Source organism: Eucalyptus grandis, chromosome 9 (assembly GCF_016545825.1).
Source record: "Eucalyptus grandis isolate ANBG69807.140 chromosome 9, ASM1654582v1, whole genome shotgun sequence".
In the NCBI taxonomy this organism is placed as follows: Eukaryota; Viridiplantae; Streptophyta; class Magnoliopsida; order Myrtales; family Myrtaceae; genus Eucalyptus; species Eucalyptus grandis.
Window position 1 is genome coordinate 6,409,548 of NC_052620.1, and position 24,759 is coordinate 6,434,306.

General features: G+C 39.1%; 2 protein-coding genes across 4 annotated transcripts; both read left to right on the forward strand.

The window, feature by feature from the left end:
* The first annotated feature begins 215 nt into the window (after nucleotides 1–215).
* LOC104418184 (UDP-rhamnose/UDP-galactose transporter 6) lies at nucleotides 216–5,804 on the forward strand. 3 transcript variants are annotated; one of them, XM_039302153.1, is made up of 7 exons: nucleotides 216–701; nucleotides 1,349–1,568; nucleotides 3,270–3,454; nucleotides 3,554–3,754; nucleotides 4,017–4,178; nucleotides 4,754–4,820; nucleotides 5,015–5,804. In XM_039302153.1, exons 2-7 carry the CDS (start codon nucleotides 1,439–1,441, stop codon nucleotides 5,266–5,268), a joined length of 999 nt encoding a protein of 332 aa, XP_039158087.1. In that variant the 5' UTR covers nucleotides 216–701; nucleotides 1,349–1,438; the 3' UTR covers nucleotides 5,269–5,804. The 3 variants fall into 3 exon arrangements, with proteins under 3 accessions (XP_039158087.1, XP_010027749.2, XP_010027747.2); XM_010029447.3 differs by lacking the exon at nucleotides 4,754–4,820 and having other exon boundaries at nucleotides 229–796; XM_010029445.3 differs by lacking the exon at nucleotides 4,754–4,820 and having other exon boundaries at nucleotides 230–701.
* A 3,847-nt stretch (nucleotides 5,805–9,651) lies between these two features.
* On the forward strand, nucleotides 9,652–12,852 carry LOC104418185 (26S proteasome non-ATPase regulatory subunit 6). Its single transcript, XM_010029450.3, has 8 exons — nucleotides 9,652–9,918; nucleotides 10,025–10,139; nucleotides 10,659–10,749; nucleotides 10,844–10,989; nucleotides 11,072–11,291; nucleotides 11,400–11,508; nucleotides 11,999–12,167; nucleotides 12,333–12,852. Exons 1-8 carry the CDS (start codon nucleotides 9,783–9,785, stop codon nucleotides 12,505–12,507), a joined length of 1,161 nt encoding a protein of 386 aa, XP_010027752.2. The 5' UTR covers nucleotides 9,652–9,782; the 3' UTR covers nucleotides 12,508–12,852.
* Nucleotides 12,853–24,759: the final 11,907 nt, after the last annotated feature.

The following is a 24,759-nucleotide window of genomic DNA, read 5'->3' on the forward strand; positions in this document are numbered from 1 at the left end:
TTCATGGCATAACAGGTCATCACTCCTGATGCACAAAACTTTGAAGATGTTGCGATCATCCGACGAGATTTACTCTCTTTCTGTCCAACGATTACCGCATATGGGAATTCAAATGAGCCCTTTAAGGCACGTTAGGATGGACAGGGAGAGAAAGGGACTTCGAATTGTACACAGCCCAAGTTGGCAGCTTTGGTTTCTTTCTTTTCTTGGGCTAACGATGGAAAAGTCAAGTACCAATCAGTCCCTTCGCTGATTTCCTGAAGAAAAGTTACCTCATTTCTGATCTAAATCTCACTCCTGGCTTCAAAGTTCAACGAACCCACCGAATTTTTTTATTTCCGTCGTGACTCCACATATCACGGTATTGACCCAAGAAATCAGATCGGTCTTGAGAAGAGCATAGAATTTGTGATGGGAGTCGGAAGAAAATGGTATTCGCATCTTTCCGTGGATATATAAAATGGAGGGGTGTTGTCTTTCTCATTCGTTCTCTCTCCCCACGTCTTGTTTCTCTCTCTTGTGCTCCAATTAAATTTTTCTTTTCAATATTCAAGAAAAGCATTGAATTTCACGGCAAAGGGTAGTCGACGCTTTTGCGTGGCGTCCTCCATCTCTCTACATTAACGTTGGAATTTGCATGAAGGGGCACACGCAGGGAGATAGAGTCCCTCTCGACATTCTCTGAAGCTTTCTCTCAAGAGGTTTGCCCCCAAAAACCCACATGGTTCTTCTGTTTTATTGGCGAAAGAAAGGACCTGGTTTTGAGTTTCATGGGTGTCCTGAGGAAATTGTGTTGGTGGGTTCTATACTTCTGGTAGTTTATAGTTACAGGGACTTGCCTTTGGCTGTATCTCACCTGATTTTGAGCCTGGATGTTGAATTTTGCGTTTGAAGCACGGATAATCAAATTAGGTTGCTTTTGTGTTGTTGCCTTGTTTTTTATCACTGCTCATGCTTTCGGCGACTGATGGATTTCGGTTTCGGTATCGGTATCTTTTTGCTTATGGATATCGAAATAAGAGGAGTATATTTGGTCTTTAAAGCATAGTGACATTTGATTGGTAATGACCATCCTCTTTAGGAAGTGAAGTCCAATTGCCGAGACACTATCAAGAGTTTCTGCATTCCTTTGTAAATTCCCAGATGGAAAAGCAAGTTCTGTGGCTCTGTCCCTCCATGTAATCCTTTGTTTGTCATTGTGAATCATATACAGTGACACATGGAAATTCGCAAAGTATGCGAATCTCCTTAAAGCTATGTGCTTTTGTTTCTGATGCAGTGGCCGTTTGACCTTTGTGAACCACATCTTTTGAGGAGTGTTGTCTTAACCAAATTGCATTTTGTGCAGATAAGGAAGTTTTGGACATCACGCTGCAGTGTTCGATTTTAATGAAGGTTGAGAGGCAGTGACAGTAGTGATTCAAGGAGAGAGAACAACATGTCTTTGTCAACTAAGGCAGATAAAAAGGCTGCTGTTGATGCAGCAGCATGGATGTTCAACATTGTCACCTCTGTAGGAATAATTCTTGTTAATAAAGCTCTGATGGCGGCATACGGTTTCAGATTTGGTACGTCCTTAGTATGATTATGAGATGAGCATCATCATGGTTGCATCAAATCAATAATTTATATAAGCTTGGGATTAACTTTTATTGAAGATCAACCTTTATCTTATCTCTGATTATGCAATACTCTCGATGATTGTTGATTTGGAGAGTATCCATCTTGACAACCTTCTATTCTGTTAGAGTGGTCATATGGGTTTCTGGCTTTCAAGAGTTTCTGTCTCATATTTTCATTTCCCGTTTTACATATTTTTACCTGCCTTCTCACCTAAATAAGTGAGAGGTCATCCCACAAGGTTGATCTAATGTCACTTGCTATTCAACCTTGTCTGCTTGAATAATTTTCTGCAAGACTAAGGCTACAAGGTTTACCTATTTCTGAAATCAAATCGGTGTATGATATTGTCTTGCTCAGCTAGATCCTTGTATGGGTCATCACCATATCCTCTTTAGTTTGAATGCAAGTTTGAGGATTTGGTTTTCCTTCATGATTAGCAGATTATGGGGACTAACTCTTGGTTAACTCACATCAAATAGTTTATGTTGCATATCATTGAAGGAAACTTGAAAGATGATGGTCAAGCCCTGTGTTTGACTTTGAGATTCTTCTGATTTAGTCCTTTCCCTTGAAGGAAGTTTCCTGTGATTGAATTTTTATATTTTGTGCTATTAGGTTGCAGATCTGTTGACTTGGAGTTCTAGCTCTAATTGCCCAAAAAGTTCTTGACTAGTCATCGCAATGATAACTCTTGTGGAGCTTAAATGTTACTACATTTATCTTCAAACTGCAATTTATTCTGATTGGTCCAAACAATTTCATGGTCAATTTTTATCTTGCACCAGTTACCTTTTGTAGCAGTCAGATCATTGTTTCTGATCATGTTACCTAACTTAATGGGCATCCCAGGATGAACTTTTTCATTACCTCAATGGCTGTTATAAAACCTGAGGATTCAATTGGTAGATGGCTAAATTTAGCAATCTGGAAATGGACTTTTTCTTCTCCTCGCTTTAGCAGTCAGTTGTGGAAATTTCTCACATCTTTCATGATAAACAGAAAGAACATGGATTCTAAAGGCTATTGTCAGGCCAAAGGTTGTGATGAATTAGTTGAAGTTCTCTTTGCACCTTTTGGAAAAGGTTCTGCACCTCGTTTGTTTTTTCAAGTTTACCTTGTGAGGGCAAGGTTGCAGGGCTAGTTTCCCCATTTTTTGTCTGTTTCTTCCAACTAAATGTGTATGCTCTCAAGTTCTCATGGCATTGTTTCATGACACACGAATGGTTAAAACCATCTCTATATGCACATTTTAGTAGAAGACTTTACTAGTGAACAAATCTCTTTAATTTTTCGTGGCAACTCAGTTTTTAGATAGACAAATGAATGTTCCTTTTCCACAGAGAGCATAGAATGAACTAATTGTCGGGAAAATTTTTCCTCACACTTGTATCTTCTTTTCTAATCAAGTATACTAATGAGATAGATATTTGCTATATTTATGATGTTATTTTCAATCAATTGAAATCACTTGCTCTGTATTCTTAAGTTTGAGATTCCCCTTAATGAAGGAAGAACTGAAAAACAAAGAGCAGTGAGAAGCAAGAAAAATGATTCATGCTTAATTTATAGGAGTAATCTACTGCAATTTCTTTGACAACTCTACACATGGTATGCTAACAGTCTTGTTACTGATTGGTATCTTGCAGCCACAACTTTAACCGGTCTTCATTTTGCCACAACAACCACGATGACACTTGTTTTTAGGTGGCTTGGTTATATTCAGCCCACAAATCTACCAGTGAGTGAGATCTTGAAATTTGTTTTGTTCGCCAACTTCTCCATTGTTGGAATGAACATCAGTCTGATGTGGAACTCTGTCGGATTTTACCAGGTAAGTCTTTGAGAATTGTACCAGAATCCATTTGCTTTTCTGATAGTGGCGTTGACAAATATTTAACTTAAAACTTGCATGCTTGTTTTCTCCTTTCAGATTGCAAAGCTGAGCATGATACCAGTGTCTTGTTTTCTCGAAGTCGTCTTGGACCAGGTGCGGTATTCGAGGGATACCAAGCTCAGCATTGTAGTCGTTCTCCTTGGGGTGGCATTTTGTACCGTCACTGATGTCAGTGTCAACTTCAAGGGCTTTCTAGCTGCCTTTATAGCAGTCTGGAGCACTGCTCTACAGCAATATGTGAGTAAAAGCCAACTTCACTGAAGAATTCTTGTCACGTTGACACTTGACATTTAGTACACTAATTCCAAATCTATTCTCATAGAGAATGGTTTTCATACTCTTCACATGAGTTTCGCGGACATGGCATCAAATCATAGCACAGTAACTGCATTTCCGTAAATCAGTATAATTTGCTGTAGCTACAGAGACTGCTCCAACTATTATTCATCACAAATTTCTAAACTTGGAAAATTCCTAATTCAGTGCATTGTGACTGCAGTATGTTCACTTTCTTCAAAGAAAGTATTCAATAGGTTCGTTTAATCTATTGGGGCACACAGCTCCAGTGCAGGCAACTTCTCTGCTTATAGTAGGTCCCTTTCTCGACTACATGTTTACCGGTGAAAAAGTTTATGCCTACCAGTACTCTACCACATCTGTTGTAAGTTTTCTGACTTTGTTCACTGTCTTTATTTAAATGATATATTAGACAGCGCAAGTTTTTTAAAGAAAATTATCTTGACATCCACGCGGTTGTAAATAAACTGGGCCGTTTCTACCTACTTATTAAAAATGACTGAGACCTAGTCATCTAGGTCTCCTAGAACAATTGATTCTGACCACCCACAACCCGTCCGCCCAATGTTTGGCACCAAGCTATGCTGAGGATGGCTCTCTTAAAATCTAATATGGATGGGATTGTTGCCTGTAACTATTGTTTTGGCAATCTAAGTGCATTGTACGACCTCTTGACCGGTCAAGCCATGTTGAAGTCACTTTTAGAAAATACCAGAGCTGGACCTATCTTTCTGCAGTACTACAGCTTCGAAAGTGCAACTTCCCTTCACTGGGCCAAATTCTAATATGGTGATTGACTTTCCATGATGCTCTTTGAATCTGCATTCTCTCAATGCTTTATGTTTCTAATTATCCATCAAATTGATGCAATCTGAGAATGTGCAACCAGTTGTGCAGTGGTAAAAGATAGTCTTAACATTTTGGTCATCTTTATGACAGAGTTACTGGAGGAAATTAAATGGTTTCATCAAAATGTGCATGAAAATGATTTTGTTACCTCTGCAAGGTAATCACATTTATATGGCAGCAAGCCTGCTCAAGAGATCTAATTTAGTAACTTTGTCACCAAGAACTAGAGCCCAGGGTTACACTTTTCTGGAAAAATTTTATATTGGAACATCTCCTTTCATCATATACATGCAAGTGTGTCGGTTCTTATCTCTACATCTGATTGTATGCTAAACATGCTTAATCATGCAGGCATTCTTGATCGTCTCTTGTACCATAGCAGTGGGTACCAACCTCAGTCAGTTCATCTGCATAGGCAGGTTCACAGCCGTGTCTTTCCAAGTGATTGGTCACATGAAGACCATACTTGTCCTGACCTTAGGATTCGTTTTCTTTGGGAAAGAGGGTCTCAATATGCAAGTAGTATTGGGCATGTTTGTTGCCGTGATAGGGATGATTTGGTATGGCAACGCCTCCTCCAAACCTGGAGGAAAGGAACGCGTTAGCTTCTCAAGTCAGAGCAACAAAAGCCAGAAGCAGGAAAGCCTCCTAGAGTCCACCGAACAAGAAGATAAGGTCTAAATAGGGTTCAAAGGGTTGTTGAGGCGTATACCAAGAATCGTCTCTTTGAAGGAGTCGTTTTATTGGGCACACATCCAATTTACTGCAATTGGTGTGTCAAGATCATGAGTATCTTGGAAGAATTCTTATCAGAGGAATAACAGGAATAATTCTTTTACATGATAGTTCAGTTTCTCGTCGTTAATTTTGTTTCTGAGTTATAGAAAGCCACTGAAATGAGCCAACCTCAGCCTTAAGGGTCGCTCTGATTTTCTTGTTCACCTCCTATTCCAAGCCATTGCTGTATCAAATGAGGTTCGTACATCGAGCTTCCCTTCCCATTTTGGTAATTGTTATAGTAAATTGTCAAACTCTGTGAAGATAGATCCCACCAAACAAGTCAGAGCCTTTTTCTTGTTTTACTATTGTACTTGTGGAAATGACATTATAAACCAAATCCATCCTCTCTCTCTCTCTCTCAGATTCTTTGAGATTGCTGGACCATCTCTTACAACGAACTTGTGGTTTGTGGTTTTGTTAGACAGAGTGGCCTGAACAGTTCTATAAGAGTGGTTCATTCGTTTGGTTTAGCATTTTGAAAGTCCATTAGAAAAACACAAAGTAGTTTAACCTAATGGACTTTAGACAAATGCAAATGCCGTTTGGTAAACTATACTTTATAGAGTAACTTCGAGAGAAATACCGTTTAGTAGAAAACATATTTGAAAAGCTCTTTAGATGATTAACATTAGTCTTTTTAATTTTATTTGTTTAAAGTTGAAAAGAATAATGTATGCAATTTTTTAAATATAAATGTTGATAATAATACTAAAAAAGTTAAACACACACACACACACACATATATAATTTTTTTTAAAAAACCAAACCCTTTATCGGAATTTTTTTAATTTTTATTTGCTTAAAATTGAAAAAAAAAAAAATATGTATGTAACTTTTTAAATATAAATTTTCATAATAATGCTAAAAAAATCAAATACATATATATAATTTAAGAAAAGACCAAATCCTTCATTGAAATTTTTGAATTTTTATTTTTTTTAAATTTGAAAAATAATATATGCGACTTTTTAAATATAAATTTGAAAATAATGCTAAGAAATCAAATACATTTTATATATATTTTTAAAAAAAAAAAGATCCAACCCTTCGTCGAATTTTTACTTTTTATTTGTTTCAAATTGAAAAAATAATGTATGCAACTTTTTAAATATAAATTTTGACAATAATGCTAAAAAAATCAAATATACAAATAATTTTTTTAAAAGACCAAAATATATTTAATTTTTTTAGCATTTATATATATTTGATTTTTTCAGCATTCTTTTGGCATTTAAAAAAAAATAATAACGAAGGCAAAATCAGAAATTTGAAGAATGAGTGAGGATATTTCTGGAAAGAAAAAAATAAGTTTCAAGATTTGGCTAAAATCTTTGAAATCCCAGTCCCTATTAGCATTGGTACTTTTACTTGAAAGACTTTCTACTTTAAAATAGTTGTCAATTTCAAGAGACTTTGAGGCCGAAAGCCCTTAGAAATACTTGGGTGCGTTTGGATGGGCATTTAGAAAGCCCATCCACGCCCCAAAGCTCTTTCACCCAAAAATGGGGTGTTTGGCAACCTCCTTGAAGGAGCTTTCAAATGAAAGCCTCCCCTCGAAATGCTTTTGAAAGCCCAAGGCCAGTTTAGAATTTTTTTCCTAAACTATCCTTATTAATTTTTCATATTTCCATTATTGTCCCCGTATTTATTTATTTTTTTAAATGGAAAGGAGTAGCCCTTCGCCGGACCGGCGAAGGGCGACGGCCGCCGCGAGCCGATCCGCGCCTGGGCGGCCGTCGGCCGAGGTCGCCCGAGGTCGGGCGACCTCCGGCGAGGGTCGCGCGACCCCCGAGGGGCCTGAGGTCGCCCGACCTCGGGCGACCGGTCGCGGTCGCGCGACCCACCCGACCGCCGCCGGGTCTCGCGCGGCTGGGCGAGGGCCTCGCGACCCGGGCGGCCCACCGAACCAAAATGCACCATGAAAAAGTGGATGTGTTCATCAAACTGAGAAAGAGCCTTGTTATGGGCCTTGGCACATATTTTGAAGTTTTTGCTGTGACCCTGCAATTTGACAAAGTCTCTTGAGGATGAGTGACTGTCTCATGGCACCTTCTTCTGGGAAGAGTGACTTGAGTTTCATGAAAATGACCATCAATTGGACTTCGTTCAACAGGCGGAGGGATGAAGTCATTGTGATACTTTTCCAGATACTGCAAGTGTATAGGGCATATGCTCAAATTGTCCTGAGATGTTCATTATGTTTCTTCTGTGAGGGCCATGGATGTTGTCATGCCATTGATTTAAGCCATAACTTTCGTGACATATAACCAAGGGAATGAGTGCAGGTTTGGCTCCGTGAGTCCAACTGGAGAACTTTTACTGCTGTATGTGTTATTGAGCAGTGAAATCCTGCAGCAACTTTGTATGACTAATTACCAAGCAATTGCATAGCACGATTCATTGAGACGAATCGAGATGTAGGTATTTTTTGTTGGCACGAAATGCGCAATTTGATGGGGTTGTCGAACCTGATCAATAGAAAAGATTGCACAGATGGTATAGATCAAAATCATTCGGTGTGTGTGCAGGTTTTTCACTTTCAGCCCTCAATTCTTTTCATGTCAATCATCTTAATTCGTTCAATTTATGCAATCAAGTTTTTGCGTTACTACTGATATTTACGAGCTAATTTCGATGTGTACACGATGGTAGGCCAAGGGGCCACCAGGCCACCGACTAGGTTTAGCACGCCTCCTTACCATGATGGAAAAGATCGATGATCATCGTTCAACCATAGTTAAACTGGCTAACCCTTACCTGAGCATTAATGAGGATCCGTTAACCCTCTCTTGATATTTAGCTGAACCAGAAAAAGACCGATGAGCATCGATCGGCCTTTGTCCATGCTGTGAGGGTCAATAGAGTGGACAAGGTCATTAGACAATCGCTCAAACATGATGAGGTCAGCCCATTATTGGTTACTTTACCTTCTCAGTTGTCTATATCAATGTCGACCGTGCCATGTAAGCATGACATCCATATTAGGAATATCCAGCCAAAATTAACTAGAATGATTGAATTAACACTAGGTCATAAGGTTTAGGAATAAATGACACTAATGGAATGGATTTAAGACTTTTTCGATAATTTTCCCCTAGTTTGAGATTTTCTGTAAAGCGAATATCAATATCAAGCAACATATGTTATGAGTATATTAATTTGTAATTTTCAATGGTATTAACCCTTACTTTTTACTCGAAATCATTGTTTTGAACTCTCCATCTTTTAAAGACAAAAGGTTCCCTGCCAACTCATCTAGCAAGCACAGCAAGCCACATCAGCTGCCATGTAAGACCTCTTTGCCAAAATAAGAAATAATCACACAAATAGTTCTTAAATTTTAGCCTAATGTATGATGTAATCATTAAATTTTTAATTTATTCGATGTGATTCCTAAACTTTAGCATAATATATAATGTTATCTTTGAATTCTCGGTTTATCCAATAAGGTCTGTAGACTATTCATACTTGTTTAACTTAGTATTTAAACTATATAAATGAATAACATTGAGTATTTTCATACAGTTTAGGAATTAAGTTGCATATGTACCAAAAGTCTAAAAATTATATAGAACAAATTAAAAGTTCAAAAATCACACTCCATATTAAGTCAAAGTTCACGAACTATTTATGCCATTTTCTTCCGAGAGAAGTACGGTGGTCATTTTTTTTGTCCCTTGAGTAAAAAGTCCGGCCTAAAAGTTCCTTGCCAACTCATCTCACAAGCACAGCAAGCCACGTCAGCTGCCATGTAAGACCTCTTGGCCAAAAGATAATCACACAAATAGTTCCCAAACTTTAGTCTAATGTACGATGTAATCATTGAACTTTAGCCAAATATATAATATTATCTTTGAATTCTCAATTTATCCAATGAGGTCCCTAGGCTATTCATACTTGTTTAACTTAGTACCTGAACTATATGAATAGATAACATTAAACATTTTCATACATTTCAGGGACTAAGTTGAATATGTACCAAAAATCTAAAAATTTCAAGGACCACACTGCATATTGAGTCAAAGTTCACGAACTATTTATATCATTTTCTCCCAACAAAAATGGTCATTTTTTTGTCCATCGAGTAAAATGTCCGGCCTAACCCTAATCATCCTCCAGGACGAGTCCGCAATTTTTTCCACAAACCGGGGCAGAAACATGAAAAGCAGAAAAATCCAGGGGGCAAAGAGAGAAAACCGACTGCGCAAGTCACCTTTGCTCCTCAAACTCAAGAAGCTGAAGAAGAAGCCTCAAGCGCCTCCTCCCGACTCGTCTTCTTCTTCCTCCTCCTCCTCCTCTTCCTCTTCCTGCATCGTCGTCGTCGTCGGAATCTGCGAAAATGGAAGGCGAAGAGGGATCCCAGCAGCCCCACCTCGCCCTCGCCCACCGCCTCTTCCTCCTCAAGCACCCCAGCGTCCCCGACATCGAGAAGGTCCGCCTCAAGGACGAGGTCCTCGCCTCCATCAAATCCGACGGTCCGATTCGATTCCCTGAGCTTCCCCCTCGTTCAAGATCGCTTCTTTCTCTTGTTTTCGGGTTCCCCGGTTCGCGAATGATGTTGGGTTCTCGCGCGTTTCTCAGATATGGCCTCGCTGTACGAAACCCTAGCGGCGGAGTCCCTGCTGGAGATGGATCGGGGGCTCTTGGACTCCATGCGCGCCCGCATCGAGGAGGAGCTCAAGAAGCTCGACGAGAAGTGAGTCCCGCCCGTCTCGCTTTTCTTGTTGAAAATTCATAGCTTTTGTTGCCCATTTTTGTTCCAGAATTCTTGAGATTTGGGTTTTTCTCACGACGCGTCGTGATTCGAGTGCGGTATTGTTCTAGTGATGGAGAATGTGTTTCGTATGGTTCTCGTGCAATAATAAATCTGTGGAGATCAATGGAGCTCGAGAAGAGTCATTGCGCTTTTAATTTCCATTGTTGGGCTCTGAATCTGCTGCTGGGATACTTGCTTGAATGTGGACCTTTTTGGGGAATGTCGAGATTGAGATTGATAATGCTAGATAGATTTTATGACTGATAGAGTGATTTGCTTAGACCATGTTTTGGCACATGGTGGTGTTTGGTCACGTGGTGGCTGGTAATGCAGCATGCGTAATAATTCCATCGAGCGATGGTCTAACGGCTTGATCTTGTGGTCCTTTAGACTGAATTAATCCCCTAATCATGCGTTCCGTTGTTAGTTTGATGGGTTGCCATGGTTGCCTTTGCCTAGGATAACTGATGCTGAAGAGAACTTGGGCGAAAGTGAAGTTAGGGAAGCCCACCTGGCCAAATCCTTGTATTTCATTCGTATTGGTGACAAGGTAAGTTTTGGCTGTTCTAGTTGCCTTTCCCGTTACTTAGGGAGTTCTTCACCATTCGAATGTAATTTTGGTATTTTCTTTTTTTGAACGTAAGGAAAAAGCATTGGAACAGCTCAAGGTAACAGAAAGTAAAACAGTGGCTGTTGGGCAGAAGATGGACTTGGTCTTCTATACGCTCCAACTGGGTTTCTTCTACATGGATTTTGATCTCATTTCCAAAAGCATTGATAAAGCAAAGAAGTAGGTGTTCATGGCATTCGTTATCCTGTTAGCTTGTTATACATTAACATTCTAATGAAATGCTTGATTAAATTATCGCCAGCTTGTTTGAAGAGGGAGGTGATTGGGAAAGGAAAAACCGTTTGAAGGTGTATGAAGGATTGTATTGCTTGTCGACTCGAAATTTCAAGCAGGCTGCAAGTTTATTCCTGGATTCCATCTCAACCTTCACTACTTATGAACTATTCCCTTATGACACCTTTGTGTTTTACACTGTTCTTACCAGCATCATCTCATTAGATAGAGTTTCCCTGAAACAGAAGGTAGCTATCTTAACTACTAGAAATTCCCATTTTCACCCCTGGTGATATCTCTTTTATGACCGATTGGCACTCCAGAGTCAATATTTAAAGTACTTGTGTAATGGGCAGGTTGTGGATGCTCCAGAGATCTTGACAGTGATTGGAAAAGTACCCCATTTGTCAGAATTTATGAACTCTCTGTATGATTGTCAATACAAATCTTTCTTTGCTGCTTTTGGTGAGTTACTTTACCATAGACTGTGACTTTGTTACTACTTTTTTTCCTAGAAACATCTTGCTTGTTCTTGGTCCGACTATGCTCCACTCTATCATAGATTGTATAAGCCTTTATACTTAGCTCTGGCATAGATTACTGTAGCTTATTGCTTCTGTTTTGATAATGTGTGTCTGACATTTGGGTTGCACGTGCAACTCTGTGTAAACCTATTTTGATGGGACTCTTAATATGGTTTGGATGTGGAAATCTCAAAAAACATCTCACATTTTCTTGGTTCGACCATGCTCAACTTTATCATAGATTGTATAAACCTTTATACTTGGCTCTGGCATAGATTACTGTAGCTTATTGCTTCTGTTTTGATAATGTGTGTCTGACATTTGGATTGCACATGCAACTCTGCCTAAACCTATTTTGATAGGACTCTTATTCGGTTTGGATGTGGAAATCTCACTGTTCTTTTTTTCCCCCCTTCTGTTTTTCTGTAAAGCTGGTCTGACTGAGCAAATAAGATTGGATCGCTATCTGCACCCTCACTTCCGGTATTACATGAGGGAAGTCAGAACTGTTGTTTATTCCCAGTTCCTCGAATCCTATAAGAGTGTTACAATTGAAGCTATGGCGAAAGCTTTTGGGGTAACAGTTGATTTCATTGATGCGTAAGTTATCACAATTCTGATCATGCTTTATATTAAGGATTGGTCCTGTTGTCATGTGAAGTTGACTTTCATATGGTGGAATTATTTGACGTTGTCTGTCTTTGAAATATGCGGTTATTCTCTCTTGAATATTTCTCCCCTAAATTGATATAAACCCTTCTACAGAGAATTATCTCGCTTTATTGCTGCTGGAAAGCTTCATTGCAAGATAGACAAAGTTGCCGGTGTCCTGGAAACTAACAGACCAGATGCAAAAAATGCCCTTTACCAAGCTACCATAAAGCAAGGGGACTTCTTACTTAATAGGATTCAGAAGCTGTCTCGTGTTATTGATCTGTAAAGTAAGCAGGCAGTTTTTCTGATTTGGTAGTTGTATCATTGATTTTTCAAGTGCTAAAGCATTCATAGATTCATCGTTGGAATTTATCCATGAGTTGGCTTTTCAAATCAACATTGGCTCTCTTGTGATATTGAGCAAAACTGAATGAATCTTTGATTTGACCTAGAGACACTGGTCGAATAAGAGAGTGCGGTGCATGAGTGTTGCTGGAATGTATGGCGATGGAAAAAAGTTTCCCGATATAGCATCTACAGAGAGCATTTCAGGAGACTATATAAGGGGCTATCTGGAGAAGATGTGGATTTACATTCTAATGGTACGGTGGAAGTGGATTTCTTCAATTCATACACTTGGAATTATACCGGTTGTTGGTCGTATTCTAGATGATCATTGGTAATGAGATTAATGCCTGGTTGATAAACCAGGTAAATACTGATGTTAGGCACTTTTTGGTGAGATATAGTCCTAGACAAGAGAGAACCATAGCAAGTACTGGGTGGTCAAATGCTTAGTGTAGATTTGGCGAATCTGTCTCTCTTTCATGGTAATCTTGAGGGCCTCACTTCTCTCTTGGAGTCTTATTCAATGCACATGGATAAGGTGATTTGCATGCATTTGTGAGGATTCCTCCAGTTGAAAGTTTGGAAATCGATGTTTCTATAACAAGGCGATTAGCAGCACAGCGAACATTTGTATATTGGGATGTGGGAATGCTGATTGCCAAACCGATTCTTAACATGACAAGAATCTCAGAGATCATATTCCATTTGCAGATCGTGAGCAAATAGTTGTATTGGGTTCCAATGTATCGACGTGTCTGCTCCCATACCTGAAGGAGATGCATAACATTGCTTTTGTTGGCTATTGTCTTGTTATGACACCTGCCTATCTTATGCTCCGCATAAGACTTTATTGAACCGCCAGCCGGTAGTCTTGGTGTTTACCTCAGTTTTTTGACTTTTGTGGAATGTTTGGACGTACAAAAAAAAAAAAGCAATTTTCAGCTGGGCATGTTAAGTAAATTTACCTTAAGTTATAAGCCACTTAGGTTTGGGAATTGCCGTGTTGATATGACATGATTTGCCAAGAGGATGTTTTGGTTCTGAACACCGCTTTGAGTCTTGTTATTGACCGGGGACGTCCGTGCTCATTTGATAATTGGATATGGCAGTTGATACTTCAAAAAAATTGGCTGGAAAGGTTAAAAGAAAGAACATTTTGCTTGTTGAAGAAGTTAATACGAGGGTCCTCTGAATTAAAAGTTGTGTTTTACGTGTTTAACATGGCCAGAGGACTCAAAAGTCCAATTTAAAACAGGCCATCCAAGATTGCCCGTGCAATATGGGCCGGGTCAGGTTTTGCATAGCAGATTCAAATAATTTAACAAAAAACCATTGTAAATAGCTCAGCCGACTTGTTAGTCATCAGGAATGAGCATCGTGGCGTGGATTGGTTTCAGTTTCACCGGGTTGGAATTGAAAACTGGATTGTCTCCTAGGATGGGGCCGCGCAAGTTTTCTCGTTCTGAACAAAATTTTAAGTTTGATTCTGTACTTTGCAATCCCATACTTACATTTTGTGACCGTGACTAGCAAAAGCTTTAGGAAAATCTCTGGCGTTAGGTCATAACATTTGTCACTTGTCGCTCGAAGCTAAGCCAATCTAATTTAGGACTTGTGTGAGGTCGAAGATTTTAAGGACATCCGGCGTAGGCGAAAATATGCGCAAAAGGCTAGGTTTGGGCCTCGGAGGATCAAACATAGATGCCGCGAAGAGTCTGCTAGGGGATGAGATCTTCTGTCCTCATCCATGTCTCCCTTTCATTCAGATAATTTATCCATATAAGTAAGCTTTGTCATGAAATCTATGTCTGAATGTATTAATGATTAAGATTCATGAGGCACCAATAAAGATATCGCACGGAGTAGAAGATCTTCATCCTTCCAGCTAGATTTTAGGCACCAGATGGGTGCCCAACAACACGAGGTTAACTTCAAAGAAAGCTTTGTAGAGCCGCTGGAAAGAATTTGAGTGAGAATCATTGTTTATCTCTTTGATTTATTGAGAGGCTTTTTAGGCGCAATTGGGACTATTGAGTGATTAAGTTAATGGAGTAGCGTGTAATTTCAACTTAGATTGTCATGGAATATTTCAAGAGCATCTCCACTTCAATTTCCGACGTGATAATCAAATCATTCTACCCTGCAAGGAACCTGCATCTCCCGGATGGATTGATTCATTTTACAAACAGCCTTGAAACGAATTGATTCGATTTGTTTTCATCTTCGATTAATTACCTCGGTTTTCGCATCGGATTAGTTAACTCGGTTGTCTCATAAAATGTACGTAAGTCCATGAGCGAAAACCAATTTTTTCATTAAGACCGTGAATCGATGATTCTTATAAAACTTCGCCTTTTTCCCATGCTATCATGAGGTCCAAGATTCTAACCCTTGATCTCTCACCTCTATGGGAAAAGAGATGTCGTGAACTCAATTGTCTTTCTCGACCTATTGTTACTGACATTTTCACATGAATTTCTCGCGTTTTCAAAGAATCTATATTATTGCATGGGCGAAGTATTGGTAGGGTCAGAGCGAAAGACCCTCTCGGTGAAAGAGCAAATTACAGCTTTCAACAGATGTGATTAGTTGTGTAAAAGAGGTTGGCAAAAAAAAACTAAGCTAAGGTAAAAGCATAACTTTTGTTCCAACAACAGACCGTTGATGCGTTTCCTGACAAATGCTACCACACTTTATGTAAGGTACCTTCATTGCAGTGATAGATGCAGAAAGATCCAAATTTGTCGACATCATACTAATCCATCTTGTACATAAAAATTATTATTAAGATATGCTAATGCACTCTTGCACGTAATTGTTGTATATAAAATGCAAATACATATCGGCGATTATATGGACATACCTTGGTTGTCTCATGAAATGCACGTCACATACTAGTAAGTGCCTAGAAACTTTTCTTTTCGCTAATACGATGATTCACTAATTGTTTTAGAATTTTGCCTTCTCCCCTCAAGGTTCATGGTTCGAACCCTTCATCTCTCACCCCTATTTGCAAAGAGACGCCACGAAGTCAACCGTCATCTCTCAAAGTGTCCTTGTTGGAAATCTTACATGAAATTTCTTGCGTTGCAAAAGAATCTACACCATTGCATGTACAAATATAAGAAGGGAACCCAAAGTAAGAGCAGGACTTTCGTTCCAACTTGTAATAGACTATCGATGCGCTTCAAGAGAAAAGCTTCCTCTTTACACAAAATACCTTCATTACAATAACAGATGCAGAAAGATCAAAATATGTCAACCGTCGTACTATTCATCTTGTGCTCACCGAATTATTCTTATTAAGATATATTATGTGTTCTCATATACATAATTGTCATAAATAATTTGTAAATACATATCTGTGAGTTTATGGACATAACAAACGGTAAAGTTATGGACATAACTTGGCTGTCTCTGAAATTGACGCGTGTGGGTAGGTGCGCACGCACTGGTTTTTCCCTAAGGCAATGATTCAAAGATTGTTAGGGGAGTTCGCATTTTCCCCGTACTATGATGAGGTCCAAGGTTCTTGTCCCTGATCACTCACCTCCATGTGAAAAGAGATGACGCTAAGTCAACTGTCCTGTCTCGACGTGCTGTCGTTGAAATTGCTACGGGATTTTTCTTGCATTTGCGGAAAAATCTGCATTATTGTAGGTGGAAAACATAGGAAGGGAACCAGAGTGAAAAAACCCTTCCAGTGGCCACAGAAGTCAAAATAAGAGCACGGCATATGTTTCAACTCGTAACAGACGGTTGCTGTGCTTCAAGACAAAGGCTACTGCTTTTATGTACGACACTTTCATTGCACTGACAGATACAAAAAAAGAAAAGAAAAATCAAAATTTGTGAACCACTGTACCAACCCACTTTATTTTATGGCAAATTAGTCTCATCAAGATATGTTATTATGTGCCCTCGTGCATGTAATTATCCTGAATGAAATGTTAATACATATTTCACGGAAATAATAAACATTAAATCTATGGACATAACTTGGTGGTCTCATGAAATGCACCTACATATGTGCGCATGGGAACCAATTTTGCCGCTAAGACATGACTGATTGTTATAGACATCCACTTTTTCCCATGCTGTCATGAGGTCCAAGGTTCAAATCCTTGATCTCTCACCTCTATGGGAAAGGATCCATGTTATTGCACGTGCAAAATATAGGAAGGGAGCAGAAAATCCTCTAATGAGAGAGCAAACTACAACTCTCAACAGATGTGATCAATTGTATAAAAAAGGTTAGCAACAAAACGAAACCAAAGTAACGGCAAGACTTCTGTTCCAACTTGTAAGAGGATATTGATGCACTTCAAGACAAAGCCTACCACTTTTCATAAGACAATTTCATTACAGTGATAGACATAAATAGATCAAAATTTGTCAACTGTCATGTCAAATTTATTCTTATTAAGATAAACCTATGCGTCGTGCACATAATTTTCGTATATGTATATAATGTAAAGTTATATGGACATTTTACGGACATAACTTGGTTGTCTAATGAAATGCACATACGTTGATAAGTGCGTTGCGCAAGAACCGATTTGTTTGATGAGACAATGATTCGTTTTTTCCCATTCTATTATGAGGTCCCAGGTTGCAACCCTTGATCTCTACCTCAGTGGGAAAAGAGATGCCACGAAGTGTATTGTCATCTCTCGACTTGTGGCTGCTGAAATTGTTAGGTGAATTTTCTTGCGTTGTGAATGGATTTATGTTATTGAATGTGCGAAATATAGGAAGGTGATCCAAGTAGTTTGAAAGAGCAAACTTCATCTCTCAACAGACGTGATCAATTGTATTGAAAAGGTTGGCAACAAAATGGAGTCAAAAGTAATGACAGGATTTTCGTTCCTACTCATAACAAGCCACTAATGCGCTTCAAGATAAAGGATACTACTTAAGCGTAAGGCACCTTCATTGGTGATAGATCCAAAAAAAGGATCATTTTTGTCGACCGTCACAGTAATCTACCTTGATACATGGTGAATTATTCTTGTTGAGATATAATATGTGGAATTATGCTAAGTAAAATGCAAATACATACATGCAATGCAATAAACAGTGAAGTTAAGTCAGGGCACGGTCTTCACTTTTTCCCCATGCTGTCATGAGGTCCAAGGTTTAAACCTTCATCTCTCACCTCTATGGGAAAGAATCCATGTTATTGCATGTGCAAAATGTGGGAAGGGAACCAAAGCAAAAAAACTCTCTAAGTGAGAGAGCAAACTACAGCTCTCAACGGATGTGATCGAATTGTTAGTAATAAAATGAAGCTAAAGTAAGAGCACGACTTTTGTTCTAATTTGTAAGAGGACATTAATTCAAGACAAAGCCTACCACTCTTCGTAACACCTTGAAATTTGCATGTGGACCCTTTTGCATTGTGAAAGAATCCATGTTATTGCATGTGAGAATTATAAGAAGGAAACCAGAGCGGAAAACCCTCTAAGTGAGCGAGCAAACTAGGTCTTAACAAAGGCGATCGCTTGTACAAAAAAGGTTGACAATAAAACAAAGCCAAAATAAGAGCACTCTTCCAACTTGCAACAAACGATTGATGCACTTCAAGATAAAGCCACCCGCTTTTTGTAAGACATCTTCTTTGCAGTGACAGGTGCAGAAAGATCGAAATTTGTCGAAGTGTCGTACTAATCTAACTTCTACACGGCGAATTATTCTCATTAAGATAAATTGTGCGCTCGTGCTTGTAATTAATTGTATATAAAATCTAAAGTTATATGGCAATTTTTTTGACATAATTTGCTTGTCTAATGATATGCACGTATATAGATTGGTGTTCACACGGGATGCATTTTTTTGATAAGCTTGGATATAGAAAAATGTAGAAAGAATCCACCAGTGGGCAACGTAGTTGGTTAAGCTCTACTACCTTATCACCTTAGGGAACGAGTTCGAATTTCTGCATTGTCAACACGTTTTAAGTGGAGAGCTATGGTGGTGGGGTTCTATACTAGCTTCCCCCCAAGTATTGACCCTTGGTCTAGGGTGCACTACGCACTTGGCGGGCCCGGCGGATCCTGGGCATAAAAAAAAAAAACGAAAGAAAAAACAATATAAGAGCAACACGCTGGCGATTGTTTAAAATTTTGCTTTTTCCCTGTGCTATCATGACGTCCAAGGTTGCAACCCTTGATCTGTAACTTAACTGAAAAGGAGATGCCACAAAATCAATTGTCATCTCTCGACGTGTGGTTGCTAAAATTACTATGTAAATTTTCTTGATTTGTGAGAGGATCTACATTATTGAATGTGCAAAATTTAGGAAGGTAATCCAATTAGAAAATTCTCTAAGTGAAAGAGTAAACTTCATCTCTCAAACAGACGTGATCAATTGTATTGAAAAGGTTGGCAATAAAATAGAGTCAAAAAGTAAGGATGAACTTTCGTTCCTATTCATAACAGATCATTGATATGCTTCAACACAAAGGCTACCGCTTAAACGTAAAACACCCTCATTGTAGGGACAAACCCAGAAAAATGATCAAAATTTGTCAACCGTCCCACTAATTCACCTTGATATACAGCGACCTATTCTTATTAAGATATAATATGCCTACCCGTAGTAAGTAAGACGTAGATACATGCACGCGTTGCAAGGAACAGTAAAGTTTGGTTAGGGAATGGCCTTCATCACAACAAAAAGTAAGGGCAGGACTTTTGCTCCTACTCATAACAGACCATTATATTGCTTCAAGACAAAAACTACCACTTAAGCATAAGGCACCTCCATTACAGTGACAGATGCCAAAAAACGATTAAATTTGTCAACCATTGCAACAGATAGACGGCGAATTATTCTTATTAAGATATAATGTGCTCCCTGGTGATAAAGGAAAACGTACATACATATATGCAGTGCAATGAACAGTAAAATTGAGTTAGGGAATAGTCTTTATCACAACAAAAAGTAAGGGCAGGACTTTTGTTCCTACTCGTAACAGACCATTGATGCACTTCAAAACAAAGGCTACCCTTAAGCGGAAGGCACTTTCATTGCAGTAATAGATGCAGAGTACGATCAAAATGTATCGAATTCCGTGGCAATTAACCTTGATACATGACGAATTATTCTTATTAAGATATAATGTGCATGCTCATGGTAGGTAAAATGCAAACACATGCGTGTGATGCAATAAACAGTAAAGTTTAAGTTAGGGCATGGTCTTCATCACAGACACCGAACTTACCATTTGCGGAACTATGTAGTGGTAACAACCGACTGAGAAACTGTTGCAGGTAAAACTACATGAGATGCTGACGAAAACGAGTAGACCCCACATTAACTCGAAGAGACATGTTTGAATAGTTTGCAAACCTAGAAACCTTGGAAATGGAGAAAAATGTTTGGAGAAATTAGTTCGAACGCGTTTACTTTTCGCTCAAGAAAAACGCCAAATCGTTCGGTTCAGAATAATTGAGAAAATTCACTGCTCTTTTGCCATGGTCTCTCCTGTAGACGTTTCGGATCTGGAATCAATGGAGAAGTGGAGACAAAATTGATTTCATGTGCAGTGAGAAAGATTGAGAAAACGATGGGAATGATGGAGGATGCCTGAGCATCTGAGTTAACACCCGGGTAGCTCGATGTTCGCATTCATCTAACTTTCGAGAGAGTACGAGTTTGAATTTTGGGAGCAACAATGAGTTCCGTAACGAGGTACGTCTATTTTCAAGTAGAGTGAGTTATAATTTGTTGACCTAAGATGAATGTTTTATTTAATATTTAAATATTTTAACACTCACTCTTATAGACTTTTGTCTAGGACCAAAACATAGAAATGTGTGAAAAATTTGAGTATAATATGAAATTTTGTAGGACCTCTCCAACTATTCTAAAAGCATATAATAGTGACATGATTTATTTCAACATCTTTTCTCACATGCAAACTGACTTAGGAGTCTCACATGAAATTTAATTAGTAGGATGGACACACGCATGAAAAAGGATACACCTTGCTCCAATGCCATATAATATTTTGTAAGACCACAACCAATCATTCCAAAAACTTAAACTGTTAAGTGGAGGGAGACTACATTTATTTAGAAAGCATATAAAACTCGTTGTCGAGGGCAATGAAAAGTAATTATAGCTGAAGATTTAATTGTGTGTAATGAGTTGGAAACTCTTATGGCAGCAAAAAAACACCCAAAGTGCCAAAACTTAGCACACGAGGACACATAAATGTCAAACTAAAAAGTATACTTAAGTGCCAAAATTGAGAAAAAAAAGTAAACATTTAAGCGCCAACAAGCAAGAATTTCTAGTTAAACAACTGATGTGGCTTTTTTTGCATGAGAATTTTAAATAATGTGATATTTTAAAATTTAAAAAAAAAATCCACATGGCATTTTTATTAATTTTTATTAATTTTTTAAATTAGATTAAAAAATCAATATGAAAAGCTAAATTTTATTTTAAAAACAAAATTGTAGAAAAAAGAAGATGGCTTGGCTTGCCGGTGGACGCTTCTGCTGCCACCCGTCACCAAAGGGGCCAACATCTATCATCAGCCCCAGGCGAAGGCTGATGACCCTTGCCAGGCTTGAGCAAGAGTGCCAAAATCTAGGGGACACCATCAACCATCACCAAAAAAATAAAAAAAAGCGAGACCTCATTGACCCTCACCCAGAGTCCCTCACCCATAGTTGGCGAGGCTCGCCTAGACCCGGGTGAAAGGGCAACACCTTGCCTAGATCTGGCTAGCCTTGCCAGCCCCAAGTGAGCATCGGTGTCGCCCTCACCCGAGCCTAGTGAGGGTTGCTAGCCCTTGCTTGGGGTTGGTGAGGCCTCATCCTAGTTGAGCGATGGTTGCCGGCCTCAAGAGAGGGCTGGTGTCACCCAAATTTAGGCACCCGAGCCCGAGCCTAGCTAGGTTGCCGACCCTTGCCTAGGGTCAAGCAAGGGTTGGCTACCTTCACCCAGGGCCGACGATGGTCACTGCACACCCCCCTTAGGTGATGGGTGGCGACAACGGTAGAAGTGGACAATGTCGTTTTAGATTTTTAATTTATGGGTAACATGAAGAACGACGTTGTTTTAGACAATAATTATTGAGTAAACATTCTAGCGAGCCACGTAGACCAATTTTATTAATAAAATAATGTCACTTCAGATTTTTGGTAAGTCTCGTTAAAGTTAGCACTTAAGTGTCCAAATTAAAAAAAGAAAAAAGAAATTACACTTAAGCATACATTTTGGAAATTTTGGCATTTATGTATCCTCCGTGTCAAGTTGTGACACTTGGAGTGTTCTTTGCCCCTCTTATGGCTCAATATTGTTGATGCGATGCCCTAATTTAGTTTAGAGAAAGTGACACAAATGATCCCTAAACTTTTGATTTGTTCAATCCGATCCCTAAGTTTTAGCAAATTAACAATATTGTCCTTGGACTTTTAGTTTATTCAATGTAGTCCTTAAACTTTTGATACATATTTAATTTAGTCACTAAACTATATAAAAGTTAAGCTGAAATTCATGAATCACATTAAATAAATTAAAATTTTAGATATCATATTGCACAGTCGTTCAAAATTTAAAAACCATTTGTACCGTTAGTTAAAACACCACCATCACTACACCTAGACTAGTTTGACTGAAATGGTCACGCAAGGATTCAAGCTCAATGCAAGAATGGATACCAAAGCAACGCCACCATGAAAGCAACCCCACCACGGGGCAATGCAGAACCCTTGACCTTTCATCAAGTCACGAGATTTCGATACTTATTTTCACATCACAATTTGTATCTCGTTTACTATCACGTTTTCACCAACGATGATAATCGGGAAGTTGACGCGCTTTTCACTGGGATTCACAAACAAACCAACTGTAGATCTCAAAGATTCGGAGCGCGCGCACACCAGAGATCCCAACACCCTTCCTCTTCTACAAGCGAACAGCAAATAAAACCCTTCGTTCACTCTCACTTTAGGAGCTTCTCTCTATGAACCGATTCAAGGACGTTATAAAAGTGATTCATTGCCAAAATGCAAAGACCATCCAAATGCGCGTTGGCCATGGAATTGGGATCCTTTTGCTTTCTCAGTGGGCTTTTCTCTCAAAGCCCAAACCCTAGATACAAAACACCAAGATTGCCTCATTGGCATTGCCCCTCTCCCTCCTCCCCCTCTCTCTCTCTCTCAAAAACACCCCACAAAAGATGCACTCATACCCAAATTATTTGGGGGGGCTCTTGTGTGCCATTTGTTTTCTCATTCTCATCTTTTCTTCCTTTGTCCTTCCACTATATATCATATATTATGTAAAGACTTTTTTAGACCCAAAAAAAGAAGAAGCTTGACCCACACCTCCTCTCTCCCACCCTACATAACCCACAAACTTAATTATCACCACATAATTATCATTATAATTATTTAAATTCACACATTTTTTTCATTTGAACACCCCCCTTTGGAACATTTAGGGAACCCAAACAGCCCCCCCCACCCTCTCCCCAAAAAATATCCCTCCTTATCCTGCGCACCCTTAATTTTTTTTTTCTTTTTTCTTTTTTCCTATTTTTGCTATAAACATCATTCTCTATTTCCTTTGCCCTTGTGGGTTTTTTTTGCCAATCTAGTGCAAGTTCAATTCTAACAACTGGCAAAGGCGCGGGCCCCCTACCCCACCTCGCATTCAAGTGGGGCCCTCCTCCGTCGGTCCTTCCCGGCCAATAATTGCGTGCGCGTGTTGGCGCACGTGTGGTGTTCCGCAGCGGAGCACACCGCCCCATCCCTCCCCTTTCTTCCTTCTCCACATTATACGGTGGCGCCATGGCCATGGTTTTAATGCAACTCCACGCGCATGTTAGCCATGAGCAGTTAGGGACAGATCAAGTGTTTTTGTCCTAGCTGCTGAAGTGACTAGGACCCCTTCAATAGTATTCATGCATATATGTGTGTGTAGGTATTTACGGAGATGAATTGGATTCGATTCTTGCTCCATGTAATTTCTAGACGAGAAAACGATATGGACCTCCTTCCATGTATGTACGAAGAATCGAACCCAAACAGGTACGATAAAGCCTACCCTGACTAGTCACACGCGTCGGTGTTAGTACATTAAAGTTTACGTAAGCATTCTTTTGAATTTATCTTTCCTAAAAGTTGGGATTGTTACGGATCAATTAACAGACCCCTCCGATCTAAGTTTCTCAATACATTGTTGTCCATACAAATCCTCCGTCCTTGAAGATGATCCGCCATGCATATTGCGCGACACCTTAAGGTGGTAGAGTCATTCGATTTCATTCTTGCCTATTTTGCGCATGGGTCGAGAAAGATAGCGATTAAATGGAATGATTAGGTAGTCACATGACAATATATACATTTCACGTAAAATATAAGCAATCATAGCAAGTTTTGACCATCTTGTGGGTTTCAAACTATATTATAGAATATGAAAGCCAACTCGAATACAAATAAACGAATAACAATCGATGAATTCTTAATCTAACCATCGTGGATCTTCCAAATTGTCATAACCAAACATCATTTATTCTCACAGTGACATTGGTAGCAATACATCCATCGATCAGTCGAGATTAGTGTCAAGCTGCCCCATCAAGGAAAATCTCAACTTGAAATTTCAATTTTCATCATCATCGTGAATCATGATCGTCAATCTTCCTCTCCCTCTCTCTTTATTTCTCTATTTTTTTCAGTGCCCGAATTTTGGATGAGAAGATCATGAGGAGGGAGGGAAGAGAGGGGGAGGGGCCCTGCTTGGGAAATTATGGTTTTGGTTTGGCCTTCTTGCCCTAGCTGGTTTTCTTTTCCCTTTCTTTTTTTTTTTTGTATTTTTTTTTTCTTTTCATCGGGTGTTCTAGCTAATTTGAATAATCTGAATCTGATCTTTTGTAAAGCAGTGAAAAATTGCCAGGTGAAATTGTCAAGAGCAGCTTAAATTCAACCCCAATGATGTAAATGGAAGAGGTGAGGGCCTCTGGCCAGATCCGGGCGAGGCCACGCGCCTCACTTTGGCTTGGACGAGGGTTGGTCAGCAACCTTTATTAACAATCATGCCAAAAAGAAAAATCTAATAATATGTTGAAAAAATTCAAAAAAAAATTTATTTTAAAATGTTTTTGTCTTTGTTGGTCATGCAACGTAAAAACTCAACAACCGTGTTATTAGGTTCCGGTCAAAATTA

Excerpts from the sequence above, each read along its gene's own strand:
- LOC104418184 (XM_010029447.3), top strand. The coding sequence starts at position 1,439 with ATGTCTTTGTCAACTAAGGCAGATAAAAAGGCTGCTGTTGATGCAGCA. Across the intron at positions 1,569-3,269 it reads GGCATACGGTTTCAGATTTG|CCACAACTTTAACCGGTCTT; the intron begins GTACGTCCTTAG and ends GGTATCTTGCAG. Across the intron at positions 4,179-5,014 it reads AGTACTCTACCACATCTGTT|GCATTCTTGATCGTCTCTTG; the intron begins GTAAGTTTTCTG and ends TTAATCATGCAG.
- LOC104418185 (XM_010029450.3), top strand. The coding sequence starts at position 9,783 with ATGGAAGGCGAAGAGGGATCCCAGCAGCCCCACCTCGCCCTCGCCCAC. Across the intron at positions 11,292-11,399 it reads GAGTTTCCCTGAAACAGAAG|GTTGTGGATGCTCCAGAGAT; the intron begins GTAGCTATCTTA and ends TGTAATGGGCAG. Across the intron at positions 12,168-12,332 it reads ACAGTTGATTTCATTGATGC|AGAATTATCTCGCTTTATTG; the intron begins GTAAGTTATCAC and ends ACCCTTCTACAG.